The sequence below is a fragment of the Euleptes europaea genome, chromosome 9, assembly GCF_029931775.1.
Source record: "Euleptes europaea isolate rEulEur1 chromosome 9, rEulEur1.hap1, whole genome shotgun sequence".
NCBI classification, from domain to species: domain Eukaryota; kingdom Metazoa; phylum Chordata; class Lepidosauria; order Squamata; family Sphaerodactylidae; genus Euleptes; species Euleptes europaea.
In genome coordinates, this window is record NC_079320.1 from 68,214,564 (window position 1) to 68,233,782 (window position 19,219).

A 19,219-nucleotide genomic window follows, 5' to 3' on the forward strand; every position below is an offset into this window, starting at 1 on the left:
GCAAGAAGGTCCCCACATTATTACACCATCTCCAGTTAAAGTGGTCAGGTAGAAAAGATTGCTACTGGAGACCCTGGAGAGCAGCTGCCGGGCAGAATAGACAGTATTGAACTTGATGGACAAATCGTGTGACTCAGCATAAAGCAGCACCATGTGTTCAATACTTCATCTTTGGGGGTGCGCTACATGCACTTCCTAGGGCCGTGTTGGCGAACCTATGGCACGGGTGCCACTTCCGGCACTCGTAGCCCTCTCTGCCGGCACGCGCGGTTCCTCCAAGCCGCTGGCCTTTCCGGCTCTGCCCTGCCCCGGATGGGGGAGGCTGTAGCCCAGGGGTGGGGAACCTCCGACATCATTGGCGGTGGCCCCCGGACTCTCCCACAGAAGCTGCCGCCATTGCTGCCACTGGAGCGTGCGTGGCCGGCCAGGTGGGTGGGAGAGCGGGGAACAGAAGCCGAGCGCCCACACTCGGCATGGCCGGCGGCTTCTCCGGCGCCCTCTGTGCGGGTGGAGGGGCGTGGTTGGCCGGTGGGTGCGAAAGAGGCGTCCTCTGCCCTACCCTGCTCGCCTCTCACAAGCCTGCCGCCGCTGCCACGCCCCACTGAGTGGCAAATCCAAGGCAAAACCTCCCATGCATAAATGGCCTCTTTCTTTTTGTCTCCCTCTGTCCTTTTCTTTCCCTACTTTTCTTTCTCTCCCTTGCTCCATTTCCTTCTCCCTTTCTCTCTCTTTCTTTCTTTCTTTCTTTCTCTCCCTCCCTTCCCTTTCCTTCTCCCTTCCCTTCTTTCCTTCCTTCCTTCTTTCCCTCCAGCGGCTTCTCCAGCGCCCTCTGGGTCTGTGCGGGCGGAGGGGTGTGCAGTCCTATTCCACCTTTGAAGTGCCCACAAGCCATCCTTCAAACACCTTTCCATTTGTCTTGATATGTAGAGAGAAAACACTAAGGAACTGGTTGCCAATCTCCAGGTACTAGCTGGAGATCTCCTGCTATTACAAGTGATCTCCAACCAATAGAGATCAGTTCCCCTGGAAAAAATTGCCACTTTGGCAATTGGACTCTATGGCACTGAAGTCCTTCCCCAAACCCCGCCCTCCTCAGGCGCCACCCCAAAAACCTCCCACTCATGGCGAAGAGGAACTTGGCAACCCTAGCCTCTCCCTCTGGGTCCCCTCTGGGGGTGGTATTCAGGTTAAATTGCCGCATTGGCACTCGGCGATAAATAAGTGGGTTTTTGGTTGCAGTTTGGGCACTCGGTCTCTAAAAGGTTCGCCATCACTGTCCTAGGGAGTATGTCCTATTGAACTCAGTGAGATTTACTTCTATGTAAACAGCACAGCACTGTAAATATCTTGAAAAAGTGAAAATGATCACTTTTCTCATGAGCAATTTTGGTCTGAATACAAAGGGCCATTCCACTTGTTTTAGGGGTAACTAACCCATGTTCCACAGGGCTGCCAGATAGATCAGCAGAAAAGGAAAGGTAGGGAATAAATAGTGTTTTGATGGCCCTGGCTAATGTGCCTTTCACAGCAATTTGATCTTTGTACAAGAGCAGGAGCCAGTTTACAATTAGTCTATCTTAGTAATTAACACCTGTATATTTACATAAGCCTAAAACATTTATAAGTAGACCTCACACATTTTGCATGTTGGTTGAATGTTGGGGTTTGGGGGAGAGTTTTTTAAGGGTTCACAATGAAAGAAAACACCATATAATTAGGATCTGGATTGGACTGCTGCAGGAAACATGATCTGATCACCAGTCTATAAATCCTAAACATCCAGCGTGGTGTAGTGGTTAAGAGTGGCAGACTCTAATCGGGTGAACTGGGTTGGTTTCCCCACTCCTACACATGAAGCCAGCTGGGTGGCCTTGGGCTAGTCGCAGTTCTCTTAGAGCTCTCTCAGCCCCACATACCACACAAGGTGTCTGTTGTGGGGAGAGGAGAAGGTGACTGTAAGCCTGTTTGAGACTTCTTAGAGAAAATCAGGGTATAAAAACCAACTCTTCTTCTTCATGCTTTGTCATCACCAAGATTTTTTAGAATTGTGGCCAGTGTCTCATACAAAGGACTACTTCTGAAGGCCACTTTGGTTGGAGCCTGGTTTTTGGTTCCTGAAAGACATCTTGCCTACATTTTGCCTGGTTGGAAATTTTTCTAATCAGTTCTGAATGACTGGTAGATGTTGGCTGCCAATCGTAAGAACATTTTCCTGGCAGTAAGCCTCATTGAATAAGTTGGGAGATACTTCTCCTTAGGATTGCTCTTAGGAAATCTATTTGCTGACCCTAAATAATTTTATTCTATGGGGATGCGGTAAAAACTCCCATGTGTAAGAGGAATGCCACTTCTGATTACAGTTCCTCTCTTCTGTTCTTGTAATTGTTCATCAGCTATGAATTTTTACATTGTCTACTTCAATTCACCTGGCAGAAACACAGATCTTTTTTCTATTTTAAACTAAATGTACAACAAAAGTGATTTGCCACTAAGTTGCCGTCCTACCAACAGTAGTAAGCAGGACTTTAGACCAGGGGTGTCAAACATGCAGCCCGTGGGCCCCCTGGAAGGCTTTTCTCCAGCCCGTGAACTGAGGCAGCCAGCCCCCCCTCCCCCCTCCTTTTATGGGTTTCCTGGGGCCACGGCGGCCCCGCTCACCCAACCAGCGACCCTCTCCCATCCTTCCCAGGTGCAGCGAGGCGTTGCTGTGCCATCCAGCTGCCTCCCCCCCACCGTCCTTCCTGGGCGCAGCGAGGCCCGCGTGGCCTCACTCGCCCCCCAAGCAACTCCCCATCCCGTTCTGGTTGCAGCGGGAATGCAATGCCCCACGAGCCCAGCCACCTACCCTCTCCATCCCTCTTTGCCTTTTTCTCCCTCTCTCTCCCCCTCTTTCTTTATCTATTTCTTCCTCTCTTCCTTTCTCTTTCTTTCTCTCTCCCTTTCTCTTATCTGTTTCACTCTTTCTGTCTCTCTCTCTCCTCCTCTCTTTCACTTGCTCTCTCTTTATCCCTGTCTTTCTGGACTGGGGGAGGACTGCAGGCTTGCCAGCCAAGGCAACCCTCCCCCCAGTCCAGCTCTGGGCTGGAGAGTCAGCTGTGGGCCCCCCAACCAAGGCAGCCCCCCCCCCAGTTTAAAATATTAAAAAATTAATGTGAGGGACTAGGTATTTATTTATTTTGTACACATGATCGGCCCAAGTGACATTTATGTTATATCCGGCCCTCCTCACAAATGAATTCGACACGCCAGCTTTAGACGCTATCACAAGTCTGTCTCTTCAGTCTCATAGAACTCTTACCCCTCTATCTATCAGGTTTCATTTCAGAAGGATAGGAAGATGGAAAGTTTCCCCTAAAAACTAGTTCCTGAGCTTTTTGCATTAGTTTATTTTTCACAGGCAAAGATCACAGTTTCACTTCTGCCAGGGGTACTGTGTCATTCAAATGCACCTAGCAAAACCAATAGGCTGGAGCGTGCCTCTTCCCCGGATTGTGTGGGCTTTCGTCAGATCCACTCAAACAATATTAAGAGTATTGCTTCTGTTTCAGCACTATGGCTGCAATCCTGAAGGGGGGGGGGAAAGCTCCTTAGGAGTCAGCATGACCCCGCATCTGTGCCACTTTAACCACAGCACAAAGTGGCAAATACGCCAGTGCGGAGGCAAATATGCCTGCACCAGGGATACAATGTATTTTCAAGTTGTTTAAAATTTTCTTTGTTGTAATCTTCAAAATTCAACACAACCAAACTGCCTCCCTTATCTGCAGGACGAAAAACTAAAGACTGGTCAGCAGCCAAGTCCTCAAGAATGTTGATTGTTCACGAGTCAGATTGTTCTGAGATTTGACATGATTGGCTTTACGTGATTCCAACTTTTCTAAGTCTTGCAGGACTAAGGATTGGAAAGTGAGAATAAAATGACTACAATTTTTAGGAATATAGGTGGACTTGGGCTTGAAAGAATGTGGAAGGGAAGAGGAAAGAGCCTGGTCTGAGTTCTGAAATTGTTCTTTGAGTTTTAAGATCCTGAAAAACTTAAACAAATCTATGCGCTTCTGAAACTGCGAATACTGAGAACATAGCTGATACCTAAATTATGAACTTGTATTTCAGAAGGGGTCAAATTGCGAGAGGATAAATTTAGAGTTGCCAACCTCCAGGTACTAGCTGGAGATCTCCTGCTATTACAACTGATCTCCAGCCGCTAGAGATCAGTTCACCTGGAGAAAATGGCTGTTTTGGTAATTGGACTCTATGGCATTGAAGTCCCTCCCCTCTCCAAACCTTGCCCTCCTCAAGCTCCACCCCAAAAACCTCCTGCCGGTGGTGAAGAGGGACCTGGCAACCCTAGCGGGGGAGCCACAGAGGTGCGCCGGCCTCCAGCACCAGTGCAGCCACGCCAGCAGGGAATTTCCAGAAGGCATTTTGGGGGCGTTCCTAGGGGCAGAGCTGATGTTAGTCAGCTTCCACACCCCTTTCAGCCCAGGAACGTCCTTGCTGCTGTGGCATTGCTGCACTGCCTTTTTTTTGCTGGTACAGCCCCATTCTTTTCTATGGGGGATTTTTTTTTTTTTGCCTTTTCCATTTCCCCCCTTTTTATTTTTGTTTTGTAGCCGGGAAGCCTCTGAGAAGGCGGTGCGGCTGCGCCACTCCCAGCCACCGCGTATCCACCCCCAGGAATGGGCTGCCCGTGGCCTCCTGGAGGATCATATTTGTTGGCCCAGACACTGGGGTGTAGATGCAGAGTAAATATTCAAGTGCCTATAAAACAGGGCAGCTGTGTTGGCAAACCAATAAAACAACATGCTTGTAATACAAAGGGAATATTGTTTTCCTTCCCTTGCAGTGGTTCATTATTGTCTGATGAGTAGCTAATTTACTTAAAGTCTTTTCTCTGTCTTGCCAGTTGATTGTTTCAAATGCCATGGAGGGGGCTTGGGGGGGGTGATGATATTGCTGAAGAAATACAAAGCTTGTGGTTGTTTTCCATTTTCTAGTTATTTCTAATCTTGTAGCAGAGATAAAGAATATAAGCCATAAGAGTATAAGATTTATATGCAGCTATTTTGTCCTTGAAAGAATTTTAATGGAACAATTATATATTTTGTCCTTGAAAAATCCCTAAAAATTATAGACATAGATTGCGGATGACATTCTGTCTGGTTATCCTACTGACTTCCTCACAGACGTGAATCCCCCAAAGCTGCACATCATAGCATATCCACCATATATGATAATACGTTCCTAGAAATTGGTTGCTCATGCGGAAGTAAAAAAATGAGATCGCCAGTGCAATCCTAAACAGAGTTCAGTTGAAGTCAATGGGCTAAGAAGGGTGTAACTCTGTTTTTTTATTTAATTCATTTATACCCCACCTTTATTCCCGATGGGGACCCAAAGCGGCTTACATCATTTTCCTCTCCTCCATTTTATCCTCACAACAATTCTGTGAGGTAAGTTAGGATGACAGAGCATGACTGGCCCACAGTCACCCAGTGAGCTTCCATGGCATGAGTGGGGATTCGAACCTGGGTCTCCCAGATATGATTCCAATACTCTTAACTACTGCAGCACACTGATTGCGCTGTTACTGTTGTTTTACTAGTGTCACATATCAACTATGCATTATTTCCTCTCTTCTTGTTGTTTTAAATCAGGGGTGGGGAACCTTTTTTCCGCCAAGGGTCATTTGGATATTTATAACATCATTCGCGAGCCATACAAAATTATCAACTTAAAAATTAGCCAACCAAGTCCCAAGCAGGCAGCTGCCCCTGTTGACCCCCCCTGGTGCGGGTGAGCAGGCAGGCATCCAACCGGTGGCACACTTGCCCACTTGGTGGCACAGGATGATCTGTTGTACCAGCCGGGCGTAGCCGTCCAGCTGCATGCCGGAGTTGCTCCTGCTCCGCATGGTCAGGGCTGGATTCTACAGCCGGCTCCTGCGACCTCTGCCTGCAGGGATGAAATAAGGACACACTGGCTAAGAACTCGCCCCCACCCCTGCACATTCTGCCCCTGCCTCCTTTAACCCCTCCATTGTCACCACGTCTGCCCCCAGCCCTCTTGTAGTACAGAGGGAATACGTTTCTCCACGGCCCGGGTGGAAAAGGGTTAACAGTTTATTGGGTGGTCCTAGCAGCTCCATAGCTAAGGACTCTTCTGCAAGGGGGAAAAAAGTTCCTTTTCTCGGCAAAACAAACTCACATCTGCCTTGAATAGAGGCTATTCCTGTTGCATAATCCTAGAATTAAAAACTGAGATGGCCAAGAGTATCTTGGTGACAAAAAGTCCATTTATTTCTATTTTTGAAAATGCCAAGCCAACAGTTTACAGTTACCAACATTTTAAGTTAGGTGACTAAAAAGGAAACGAATACACATCACAGTCAGGATTTCAAGCCAACTTTTTTTCTGATTACCCATGTGCTTTCTTAGAGCTTATTCACACATTCACAAATGCTCGATATTCTCACAGCTCAAGGCTCCAATTCACGAGTAAGCAGCTGACACTGAAGAAGAAAGCAACCGCAGCTTTCAAATCGGAATAAAATTATCAACACACAACAGGCTCTGATGTTTGAACTCGAAAGGTGCAATCCATTTTTAACCATTAGGTGGTGCTGTAGAACAAGATAAAAGGTGTTTTAAGGTCTGTACCAATTATTTACCCTCTTGAAGGGTGGAAAGCTATGTCCTTTTAAAAACACATATTTCACCCCCTTTAAAATGATAATCGCATATCAAGGGAGTTGTTAGTCCGTACATTCCTAGAATGATGAAGCTATTCTTTAAAAGGCAACAAGTGGAGCAGAGGAGCCAAATTCAAATAGCGAACCCAAATAAAAGTTGAAGGGTTAAGCATTCCCTTTTCCCAGCACAACTCCCAGGCACACGGAGGTTGTGCAAGCCTACAATTTCCATGTTATGGCTGCAAGGAGGTGTGTAACCTTCTGCTAATCCGTTTGAGTGCTGAGAGGACAAATAAGACAACTGAGAAGATGAGCTTGCTCTCCCGATGAAACTATGAAGTGGCCTTCTTGTCAGGCCGATGGTTGATCTAGCTCAGGGGTGGGGAACCTTTTATCTGCCAAGGGCCATTTGGATATTTATAACATCATTCGCGGGCCATACAAAATTATCAACTTAAAAATTAGCCAACCAATATGTTTCTCCGTGGCCCGGGTGGGAAAGGGTTAACACAGTTTCTTGGGCAGTCCTAGCAGCTCCATCGCTAATGACTCTTCTGCAAGGGGGAAAAGAAGGTTCCTTTTCTTGGCAAAACAAACTCACATCTGCCTTGAATAGAGGCTATTCCTGTCTGCGGGAGGGGGCGGATCACCAGTCTTAGATCCTTCTGAGCTAGAGATCTGCCAGGACCCACGAAGGGCCAGACCAAATGATTTCGCGGGCCTTAAACGGCCCCCGGGCCTGACGTTCCCCACCCCTGATCTAGCTCAACAGTGTTTGCTCTGTCTGGCAGCAGCTCTCTGGGCTCCACATGACCTGATACTCCTCAGCAAATCTGGATTGAACTATTCACAGATTGGGTTCAACATCCACACAGCCAGATTTATTCAACATGCTTGTCAAATAATGTTTTCTTCCTAGGATGCAATGGGTTAAAATTGGGGCATGCACTGAGCCATTCATTCAGCCTGACATCTATGCACTTCACAACAAAATGAGCAGGCTACTTGCAGTTCTTAATAAATGGGATTTTATGGGATCCTCAACCCTTTTGAACCCTTGAGAATGACATAGGGATGGACGCTAAAGCAAGAGGCAGAGCCAATCACAAAATGGCTACCACAGGAGGCGGAGCCACACATAACAGAGGAGGCCCAAGTGCAGGGAAAAAGAGAGGCAATTTTTAAAATACACTGAGAAAGGGGAGCGATAGAAAACAAAACCAACACTGCTGCTGAAACAACATTATTTAAATCTGTACAGCCAATCAGGTCTCCAGTAGCCAATGAGAAGCCCTGCTCGCAAGAGCCCCACTTGGCCCCACACAATTTCTAAAAATACTTGGCAGGTGATAGGATACTACTACAAAATTACACATTATCGTTTATACAAATACATTTATATCAATATTGCCTAAAGGTTTATCTATATTCCCAGTGCATTTTATAACATCGACAAAGCGCTACAGTGCATTAATTTCAGCTAGATTATCATACTGGTTTTGATTTGTTGCATCAATTATGTTTTATGGGCGTTCTTAATTATCTTCTAATTTGAGTATGCAATTGCAGATTTTACAAAAAAAAAAAAAAAAACCCTCATAACTGATGGTGCAAGAACTCACAAGATCCATACATAGAAATAAGTCTTTAGGATGGGGATGGGCTGTGGCTCAGTAGTAGAGCATCTGCTTGGAATTCAGAAGGTCCCAGGTTCAATCCCTGGAATCTCCAGTAAGGACCAAGTAGTAGGTGAAGTGAAAGACCTTCTGCTTGAGACCCTGGAGAGCTGCTGCTAATCTGTGTAGACAGTACTGACTTTGATGGACCGAGGGTCTGATTCAGTATAAGGCAGCAGGGTTACCAGGTCCCTCTTCGCCACTGGCGGGAGGTTTTTGGGGCAGAGCCTGAGGAGGGCGGGGTTTGGGGGAGGGACTTCAATGCTATAGAGTCCAATTGTCAAAGCGGCCATTTTTCTCCAGGTGAACTGATCTCTATCGGCTGGAGATTAGTTGTAATAGCAGGAGATCTCCAGCTAGTACCTGGAGGTTTTGGCAACCCTTATTAGGCAGCTTAGACTGGAAAAGACAGTCATGCTAGGAAAAGTTGAGGGCAGCAGAAAAAGAGGAAGACCCAACAAGAGATGGATTGACTCAATAAAGGAAGCCACAGCCTTCAATTTGCAAGATCTGAGCAAGGCTGTCAAAGTTAGGACATTTTGGAGGACTTTCATTCATAGGGTCGCCATGAGTCGGAAGCGACTTGACGGCACTTAACACACAACACACACATTAGGCAGCTTCATGTGTTCACAAGACTCGTGTTTATTTTTACTGCATCGGACTAGCAGTGCAATCCGATGCAGAGTTACTTGAGTCCCGTCCAATAAAACACTGCATAGGATTCCACCTTTTCCGAAGCGCAATCAGAGCGGGTTAAGCGCGCGCGCACAAACCGAACGAATCAACGCAACCGGGGCCCGTTGCATCATGGGGGTTGTAGTACAGCTGGGCTAACCACGTCGCCCGGGTCCTTCCTGTGAGCTCAACACGATCTCTGCGTGTTCAGCAAGAGAGGAGGGGGGGACGTTTTCGGCGCTCCTCTACGTTCTTAAGCGACGCGGGGCGGGGTTCGTTCTTTGCAGCGCGGAACTCTGGGAGTTGTAGTTCCGGTGCTCCTCTAAGTTCTTAAGCGGGGCGGGGGTTCGTTCTTTGCAGCGCGGAACTCTGGGAGTTGTAGTTCCGGCGCTCCTCTACGTTCTTAAGCGACGCGGGGCGGGGGTTCGTTCTTTGCAGCGCGGAACTCTGGGAGTTGTAGTTCCGGCGGGGCCACGACGGGGGACCGACAGGGGGAAGGCGAAAGGCGGCGTTGCTTCGGCCGAGGAGGAAGGATGGAGGCGGCGTGGCGCCAGGGTGGCCGCGGGAGAGGACGGGGTCGCCCTGGAGCCCTCCCCGCGGGGAACGGACCTGGTGGCCGGGGGAGGGGAAGAGGAGCGCGAGGCGCCCCGTCTTCCGGCGGCGTCCCGGGAGCCAATGGTGAGCATGCACCTCGCTTCGGGTTTCTCGCAGGCCGGCCGGGAGGAGCGTCGCGAGGAACCCTCTGAACGCACCCAGACCCAATTAAAAATTAAATTAGAGAGGAGCTTCCTGGACAAGCCCAGTGCAAAGCTGTTTATTTGTTCAAAGATGCATCTGTTCGCTTTCCTCCCAGGTAGAATACGCGCTTTGGATGCAGGCTTGACCAATGCCCCTGAGACCTTGGCCATTTATGCAGGGGAGGTTTTGCCTTGGATTTTGCTGCTCTCTAGATGCACGTTTCCCCCCATCCAAATTCTCAAAACTCTGAATGGGGGATTATTGTTGAGCGTTGACTGAGCAATTAATATTGTTAATGGTATGTTGTTTTGATTTGGTCGGATGACTGTAAATCAAAGATTGATTGAGTTTTGAGAATTTTGACTGAGTTTTGACTGAGCAATTAATATTGTTAATGGTATGTTGTTTTGATTTGGTCAGAGGACTGTAAATCAAAGATTGATTGAGTTTTGAGAATTTGAATGGGGAAAACAGGGTTGCCAACCTCCAGGTAATGATAGATAAATATAAGTTAGCCTGCTGTATAGTGAGTTAGCAAACAAGGAACAGCAGTAAAAAACAAACAGCAATTCTTTAAATGCTATAGTAATCTTAATCAATGAGCCCCGTGGCGCAGAGTGTTAAGTTGCAGTACTGCAGTCCAAGCTCTGCTCACGACTTGAGTTCGATCCCGACGGAAGTCAGTTACAGGTAGTCAGCTCAAGGTTGACTCAGCCTTCCATCCTTCCGGGGTCGGTGAAATGTAGTACCCAGCTTGCTGGGGGTAAAGGGAAGATGACTGGGGAAGGCACTGGCAAACCACCCCGTAAACAAAGTCTGCCTAGTAAATGTCGGAATGTGATGTCACCCCATGGGTCAGGAATGACCCGGTGCTTGCACAGGGGACCTTTACTTAATCTTAATTCAATTTAGGCATGTACAAAAACACAATTATGAATTCATTATGTGCACAATAGTATGCATGAAAGTCAAAATTATATGGTTAAACGCGTTGTTCAGTCATGCGTTAAACATTGAAAGTAACAAGAAAGTCTTTGCGAATAAAGAATTGCTGTTTGTTTTTTACTGCTGTTCCTTGTTTGCTAGCCTCCAGGTAATAGCAGAAGATCTCCTGGTATTACGACTGATATCCTGCCGGTAGAGATCCGTTCCCCTGGAGAAAATGGCCACTTTGGCAATTGGACTCTATGGCATTGAAGTCCCTCCCCTCCCCAAACCCCACCCTCCTCAGGCTCCGCCCCCAAAAATCTCCTGCCAATGGAGAAGAGGGACCTGGCAACCCTAGGGGAAAATGTGCATCTAGAGAGCAGCAAATCCAAGGTGAAACCTCCCCTGCATAAATGGCCCTTATCATTGCTATTTCAGGGGTGAAAGGGTGAACTTAAAAGTCTTTTTCATCTGTTCCTGGAAGGGCATTTCCCTGAGCATATGGCAGTAGTGCATGGAGTCTGAAGCCGGTTTGGGGTGTGTGTGTGTGGTTTTCCTGATTGAAGTTCACAGGACAATTCTTGTGTGCAGACGCTTCGAGCTTTAGATCAGGGTCCCCACCTTCGTTGTACCTGTGGGGATCTTGAGAACAGGTAGTGGGGACCACCAAAAGATGGCTGCCGCAGGAGCCCTTCCGTCATGAAGGCACTGCCAGGTTACTCTAAAACGTTCACAGGTTTCAAGTCAAGCATCTTCCTGCAATGGAGGCATTTGTTTCCGAGCAGGTGCTGCCTACAGACAGAGAAGCAATGCTGAACCAACAGGGGAGGGGCTGTGGCTCAGTGGCATGCTTGGCATACAGAAGGTCCCAAGTTCAATCCCCGGCATCTCCAGTTAAAAGCACTAGGCAGGTAGGTGATGTGAAAGACCTCTGCATGAGACCCTGGAGAGCCGTTGCCGGTCTGAGTAGACAATACTGACTTTGATGGACCAAGGGTCTGATTCAGTATATGGCAGTTTCATGTTTTCATGTGCCTCATCTGTTCTGAAGTGCATCTCCTCCTCCTCCAGTGTAGAGGAGACAAGCTAGGACTGGTGCTTCACTTTGGGAAAGAAACAAGTGGGCACCACGAACATGTGGATGGATGCCATGGCATCCACAACCATGTTAAGGATCACTGTTTAGATGATGGTGACTTGTATGTGGGTCAGATTGGGATGGCAGGACGGTCCCAGGTACAGTCTGAGCCAAGTGGGGATGTCTTGGCTCTGATGGGTCTCTGTAATTGTGGCAATGGGTTTAGGCTTCTGCACCAGTTGTCACTGTTACTGCTGCCTAGGTCTCAGCTGAGCCAGCGTGGTGTAGTGGTGAAGAGCAGTGGACTGTAATCTGGAGAACCGGGTTTGATTCCCCACTCCTCCACATGAAGCCAGCTGGGTGACCTTGGGCTAGTCACAGCTCTCTTAGAGCTCGCTCAGCCCCACCTACCTCGCAGGGTGTGTGCTGTGGGGAGGGGGGAGGGAAGATGATTGGAACCTGGTTTGATTTTTCCTTAAGTGGTAGAGAAAGTCGGCATATAAAAACCAACTCAGAAGTTATTTGCCCTAGTTTATATTCCATATTGGGAGTGACAATGAAGATAGACAGCCCATTGGGGCAGTTAGGCAGCAGCGGGAGTGGTGCCGCCATGCTACCTCCATAGAGGCCGGAAAAAAGAAAAATAAACACACTGAAAATTTAAAAATCGAAAAATGCCCCATAGACTTTAGTGAGGCTGCAGCAGCTATTTTGCTGGCGTAGCCCCGCTGCAGCGTGGAGGGGCATTTGCAGGGCAAAAGGGGTTAGGAAGCTGCCTAAAGGCAGCTCCGCCCTCAGGAAAGCCTTGGAAACGCCTTCCGGGGTGCCGGTGCGGGGAGATACCCCGGGGAAAAGCAAGCGGGATGCCACGCTGGCGAGAGCTGCGCTGCTGCCACAGTCCAGGGGCTGGCATAAGTTGCCCTAAGCCGGCATCCGTGCCAGTTTTCACGGTGCAAGTGGCAAAGACGCCAGTGTAGGGGGTCACACCGCCTCCTATGGGCATTCGCCCCCCCTTCAGGATCGCACAGAGTCAAGTCTTTACTTTTATTCATTTGTTTAAAATATTTATATCCTGCCTTTCCACAATTGCCAAGGCAGCTTACAAAATGTAGCGTGTTAAAGAGTGTAGGTCTGATAGACCGTCATGCATTACTCTGATCTCAGTGCACGGGCAGGTGCAGCTAGCCCCTTAATTTCTGGTTGGATTGGGGGGCAGAGATTCCAAGCTCTAACAGGCAGAAAACATTAGCAGGGAGCTGCCGACACCAATTACATCTGAGGTTGAAATGATCAAACACATGAAAGTCTAAGGGAGGGGGAAAATCCATATTGTAAGCCGGTTGCAAGAAAGAAAAGAAAATAGATATAGCTGCGGGGAATATTTTTTGCTTTGGCAATAAATTGTTTCCATGTGTGAATGTGAACAATGGAAGGGCTACCTGTCTGGACTGGTATTTTTACCATCAACCTGGAATGCACCAGCAGTTCTTGCTGAGAGGAACAGCCTGGAATTTGGACTATGTCATCACTTGTTAGGGCCCGGAAGAGACGTGGGCACACCGACGTATCCCTAACATCTTGTATCTTTGAGATGAAATGAAAGTATCATTCCAGAGTGATTAGCCCAGGTCTAGGTTAAAATTACTGATGACTGAAGGGAGAAAGGGAGCTACTCGTTTAGAATGCCTTCCATTAAAAAGCAAAACTGTGCAAAGAGCTTTGGAGGAGAAGTGCTTGCTTTATCGCAGGGGTCCCCGACCTTTTTGGGTCTGCGGGCACCTTTGAAGCTAGAATACAGTGTGGTGGGTGCAGCCACAAAACCACTGCTACAAAATGGCTGCAGCCGGAGGTGGAACCAGCCCCACGATAGCTGCCACGGCTTACCTTCTGAAAACACTTGGTGGGCTCCAGGAAAAGTGTCAGCCGGCTCCATGGTGCCCACGGACACCATGCTGGGGACCCATTCTTTATTATATTCATTCATTCACTAACTCATATTAATAAACTCAGTAGTAAGTCACTGCCTTCAGCTCCTTCCCTATTTGCTATTCCTGTCTTTTTGTGTGTGATTTTTGTGTTCAGTATATAATGTTTCAAAGTCTGATCCTCGCATATTTATAGCATTTATTTAAAGTATAGATCAGTTCAATCACTAAACTGAAGGTTTAGTTGATGATAAGTTGATGGTAAGATCTGAGAGTGTGTGGGGGGCATGGATAAGATTGAGAGTTCAATACCCAGTATATTAAGAGATGACTTTGGGTAAAGGGTTGTGATCTCAGGTAGGAAAAAAATCCTGCTGTCAGAGTAAACAATGATCTAGATCAGTGGTTCCCAAACCTTTTGGGCCACCACCCCCTTGGTTCCACAAACTCAACCCCAGCGCCCCCTACCCTACCCTATAAAAAGCATTATTCAAAATAGGGGTTTGCATGACTCACTGAAGAAGATAATAACAACACAATTTCAAAACGGTAACAATTAATTGCACATCTATTTAAAATCAAATTAAAACTTTTTAGCTGAAATTTATTCAACAAAACTGATGAACTTGATCCAATCGTACCAGCTCTTCAAAGTCTGGAAACAAATTCTGATCGTTTCCACCAAATTTTGCCAGCATGGTGCCATCACTTGTTCTATTGTAAATTAGTGAACAACACAGTTGAAGGGGCCCACCTCTACGGCCCCCCTGCTGCCCTCTTGCCTCTTATTGCCCCCCTAGGTAATCCCACCACCCCTCAGTCGGTGGTACTGCCCACTTTGGGAACCACTGGTCTAGATGGAGCAGTTGTCTGATGCAAGTACTAGGTGCTGTGTTCATTACCTTTCTACTTCAGATAAAAGCCCCCTTCCTGGCCCTGAAAACATCTTTGCTTTTGCAAGCATGTGTTTGAAACCCTGGAGTGGGGAACCAGCTGAGAAGAGCTAATTTGGTATGGGGAATGGCTTAAGAGCTCTTCCCCCATGTAGCTGTTCTGCTCCAAATCCCCTTTCTGAAGCTGCCTTTCCGTGGAGGGGGGGGAGGAAACCACTGTCAGGCTTCAGTTTCGTTAATTTGCCTGTAATTTGCCCTTAGGACCAAATGGTTAGAGACCCAACACATTTACTCAGATGGTCACATAGAGCTGTACTTAACAGATTGCTAGTTTCAGAGGTGTGGGCGTTCTTAGTAATTTTGTAGTAAGAGAAGAAACAAAAAAAGGTTCGCTGTTGGGTATTTCAGTAAATTGCTGAGCAGCTACAAGAAAAGGTGAATCGTATTTTTCATGGGGTCTGACCCTGCATGTTTGAAGACAATTGAAACTGCAGTTTCTGGCCCATGGTAAAGACATGCTTGCTTTAAACCTTTTAGCCTTCTAAATGGCTAGCTAGATGTTTGAACAATATTTTTTTGCAATTTGGGGAGGTGGGAATACATTGTCATAGTGTCATAGGCACTACTGGTAAATGTTTGTTTAAAATGTTTGTATTATTACTATTTAATATTTTTATTTTTATAAGAAACACAAATAACACACATACAAACTTCATACTCTCTCCATACAGAATTAATACTCCATGTCTACAACCAGATCCTCATGAAGTACCTAACAAAGTGGAACTGATACATTCTATATCCGATACTAATCTCAGAATCTACACAAATATCGGAACTGATACATTCTGTATCTGATAATAATCTCAGAATCTACACAAATATCACCTATGTTGCTTATCTTATTTAAAATTTTATTAATATGTTAATATCTATTATTGCACCTGACAATCAATATTTCTGTACTATAGTTAAAACCAAGTATTTTAATATTAAACCCAATGTCTAATATCTATATCTACACATCTATAATAATTGGCATAGTCTCTTATGGTAGTTATATATATCTATATGTATAATTTTTTTGTTAGTAACAAATTGTCTATTATATCAGTAACACTTTTCTAACTGCACCTTTATCCATGTATTATTTTGTAAAATGTTTGTATTATTGACTCTTGTTATTTTTAAACAGAGTTAGCTTCTCAGAAAAAATTTGATGAAATTAAGAGGGCTAATCAAGCAGCAGCTAAAAAGTTTGTGGAAGACCAGTTTAGTTCCTCATCTGAAGATGATGACGAGGATGACGTTGAAGGAAAACATGGGGAAATATTGGCCAAAACATTTACAACTTACACTAATCAAACCGGTAAAGTCTTATCTGTTATTTTATTTTTATTTTTTTTGCTAAAATAGCAGTGCTTTTTTGAGAGCTAAATTTGAAAATGTTCTTCAGATGATAATTCCAGTAGATGAAACACGTTTCTTATGTCAATAGTTTACTTCAGGTACAGAAATGTACATGAGTATATTAAATCAAATATATAGTTTGGTCTGTTGCAAATAGGGTTGCCAGGTCCCTCTTTGCCACCAGCGGGAGGTTTTTGCGGTGGAGCTAGAGGAGGGCGGGGTTTGGGGAGGGGAGGGACTTCAATGCCATAGAGTCCAATTGCCAAAGCGGCCATTTTCTTCAGGTGAACTGATCTCTATCAACTGGAGATCAGTTGTAATAGCAGGAGATCTCCAGCTACTACCTGGAGGTTGGTAACCCTAGTTGCCAAAATGTTTGTGTCTCTGTGTACATCTTTATCTAAAGATGTAAATGTATCACTGTAGTTATAATAAGGGAAGAGTCTTGCTGCTAGATCAGACTGAGGAGCCCGCCTTCTCCAGCGTCCTTTAATCTAATGGTGGCTAGGCAGATGTCGCTAGGAAGGTATTAGGGAGAACATTTATTGAAACCATTCAACTTATTACAGATAATGGGGTAAAATTCAATGTTGACCCCATTCTCCCTGGCTTAACTCGAGATGCAAAAATCCCTTTAATAGGATAATTCTGTATCTAAAAATAGTGAATTGTGGCGTTTGCTTTGACAATAGCACCAGGTTAATAATGCACAGAAGAAAGTTTTAAAGTTACTGGAGTCTTATGTTTATATCTTTTTCTTGAAGAGAAACTGGTCTCACCTTTGGCTAAAATGGATTATGCCATGTTTTAATACATGGATCACATTTTCTCAAGCGACTTCAGAGCAAAAGATTCAGTTCCTCCTAGAGGACTCTGACCCTCAATGTACTTATTTTGTTGCTCGTTTTTAGAGGCTGCAGAGAAGCGTCGAAGGGAGGTGTTTTTAGATATGGGTCTTATTTAATTTTAATGGTTTTATTGTTCAAGAACTCAGTCTAAGAACAGGGGGAATTAAAGAAAGAAAGGAGTGAAGAGAAACTGTTAGTAGAAGAATGAAAAGTCTCTGCCCTAGTGGGGGGTTTGTGTGAAAATATTAAATGTGCCTACATCACCTGCTCTTTTTGAAGAAACTATTACAAGTCTGTGACCAAATTACTACAGACCTGTTTAAAAGAGAGGAGTGGGATGACTTAAAGGTGTTTGTGTCCTTTGGGCACTTTTTAAGAATCTGGTAGGTATGGTGTGAGGCAACAAGCAGAGTGATTAATTGGTTACAGGGGCATGAAGGAGATCTTATAGCAAGTAAAGATAATTCATTAAAAGCTGGAGTGTACATTATGCATACCTCAAGGGTGATACCAAAACCAATACCTCCACGGTTTCCTCTGCCTGTTACAATATCTTGGAAAGTTTCTGGTGGCATCCCTACAGTTGGAAAAACAGGATCCTGGCTATAAACTAGAACCTTCTTTGGCTTCTCTGTGGAAAGAATTTGAGACTGGATATGGTTATTTAATTATCCTCTGGCTGGCAAAACTGCAGAGAGAGACAGCAAAAAAAGGTGATAGTTAGCACAAGAATGCTAATTTTGACTCATCAGTACTTACAGAGTAAGGGTGGTAGAGCCCATTGTATGTTGAAAAAATTCATGACCTTGGTACATGTGCCATTTTCCCTTCAAAGCATCAGCAAATGTTAGCATGGCATTTTTCTTTTATGTCAAAATGATGCTTCATGAACGAACCCTTGATTATGTTTAAGCATTAATACTATAACATATTTTGAAGCTAGGCTAAAATGCGTTTTGCTGCTGGTTATAATAGTCATCTTCTCGTATTCAAAGATGGTGACACCCATGAACTGGAGCGCACGAGGCAATACATGAACGAGGCTTTTCAGTCTGGAGCAATGACATGCTTGATTTGTATTGCTTCAGTTAAGAGAAACCAAGCTGTAAGTATCGTGCATAATGCGAATATGTTACAGTGCCACTTCTTTCTATATTTGCTGTCCCACTGGAATCTCTCCAGTCAACTGAGAAGGGCCTTTGGGTAGCAGCTCTTTTGATCCCAGGCCCAAACGGAGATTATATAAAGAGAGCTCCCTCAAGACGGCATCCTCACCCTACCCTTGGATTTCCTCCCATTTCAAAAGTCTGAGGCATTAATTTTGTCATCTGGAGTAGCAATTAGTTCCACGTGAGTGGCAATGTTAGTATTAAAATGGTTGTAATTTTAATAACATGAATTCTGCTGTACCACAGAATTCCCAACCTCAGCTGCATTTTGTTGGGATTTTGGTGAGTTTCTCCACACAACTGAATCTTCTAGGTTTGTTTGTTTGTTTGCCATAAGAGCTCCTTTTACAGTTGGATTTACCGGTTCTAATAGTTTAATTGCTGTACATAATAAATGTATTAGCCCATAATAAATGTATTAGTCCTGGCTCATCTAAGGATTGGACGAGGAGTCCGTACTCCGCAGTTTCTGCTATGGTGGGGATAACCTGCCTGTGTGTGTACTTTGCGGTATTCCCTCGCTCATCAAAAACATGTACTGCTTGAACGTCCTTTGCTTTCAGCCACTCACCAGGCCTTTCTACATAAACATTGGTCTGATTTTCACCTTATGAACAACTCTATGAGGAAACTCTGAACATCGAGCTGTGTACTTATTTCTATAAACTCTTGGTTGGTTGAGCTCTCTTTAAGAGTCTTGAAAGCTCCTGCGATCTAGCAGCCTCTGGAGGAGGCACACTTAAGTGGAAATATAAACTGCAGTGCCTAGTGGCAGTGCATGGTGCAACGTGGCCTAAATTTTCATGAGCCAAAACTAAATAAATAAATCCCAAGCTGCCTTGCTGATGAAGTTCTGATCTATTTATGTGGATAAAAAAATCCAGGCCTACAAATGACAGCCTGTACTATTGGGAAACTTCATAAAATACCCCTTTTTCAGAAAATTTTTTTTTAATTTTTTTTTAATTATTTTATTTTCAACACTACGCATAACAAAATACACAACACATATACTTAATGCAATACTAATACAATACTACAACAAGACCATATTCTGCCCATTTTTGGGGCATAGTCTACAATCTACAGTCATCGTAGCATCTAATGTTCTTAAAGCTTTTTACACATAAGATGCAAAATATAGATTAACCATAAGGGGAGGGGAGGGAAAAACTGAATATGTATT

At 45.2% G+C, this 19,219-nt stretch overlaps 1 protein-coding gene across 1 annotated transcript in view; it reads left to right on the forward strand.

Annotated features, from left to right (window-relative positions):
* The first annotated feature begins 9,578 nt into the window (after nucleotides 1-9,578).
* NFXL1 (nuclear transcription factor, X-box binding like 1) overlaps nucleotides 9,579-19,219 on the forward strand; it is a 72,291-nt gene continuing 62,650 nt past the window's right edge. The window contains exons 1-3 of the mRNA XM_056855330.1: nucleotides 9,579-9,723; nucleotides 15,802-15,975; nucleotides 17,860-17,969. Of these exons, the coding sequence (XP_056711308.1) occupies nucleotides 9,579-9,723; nucleotides 15,802-15,975; nucleotides 17,860-17,969 (429 nt within the window). The remainder of the gene's footprint in view (nucleotides 9,724-15,801; nucleotides 15,976-17,859; nucleotides 17,970-19,219) is intronic.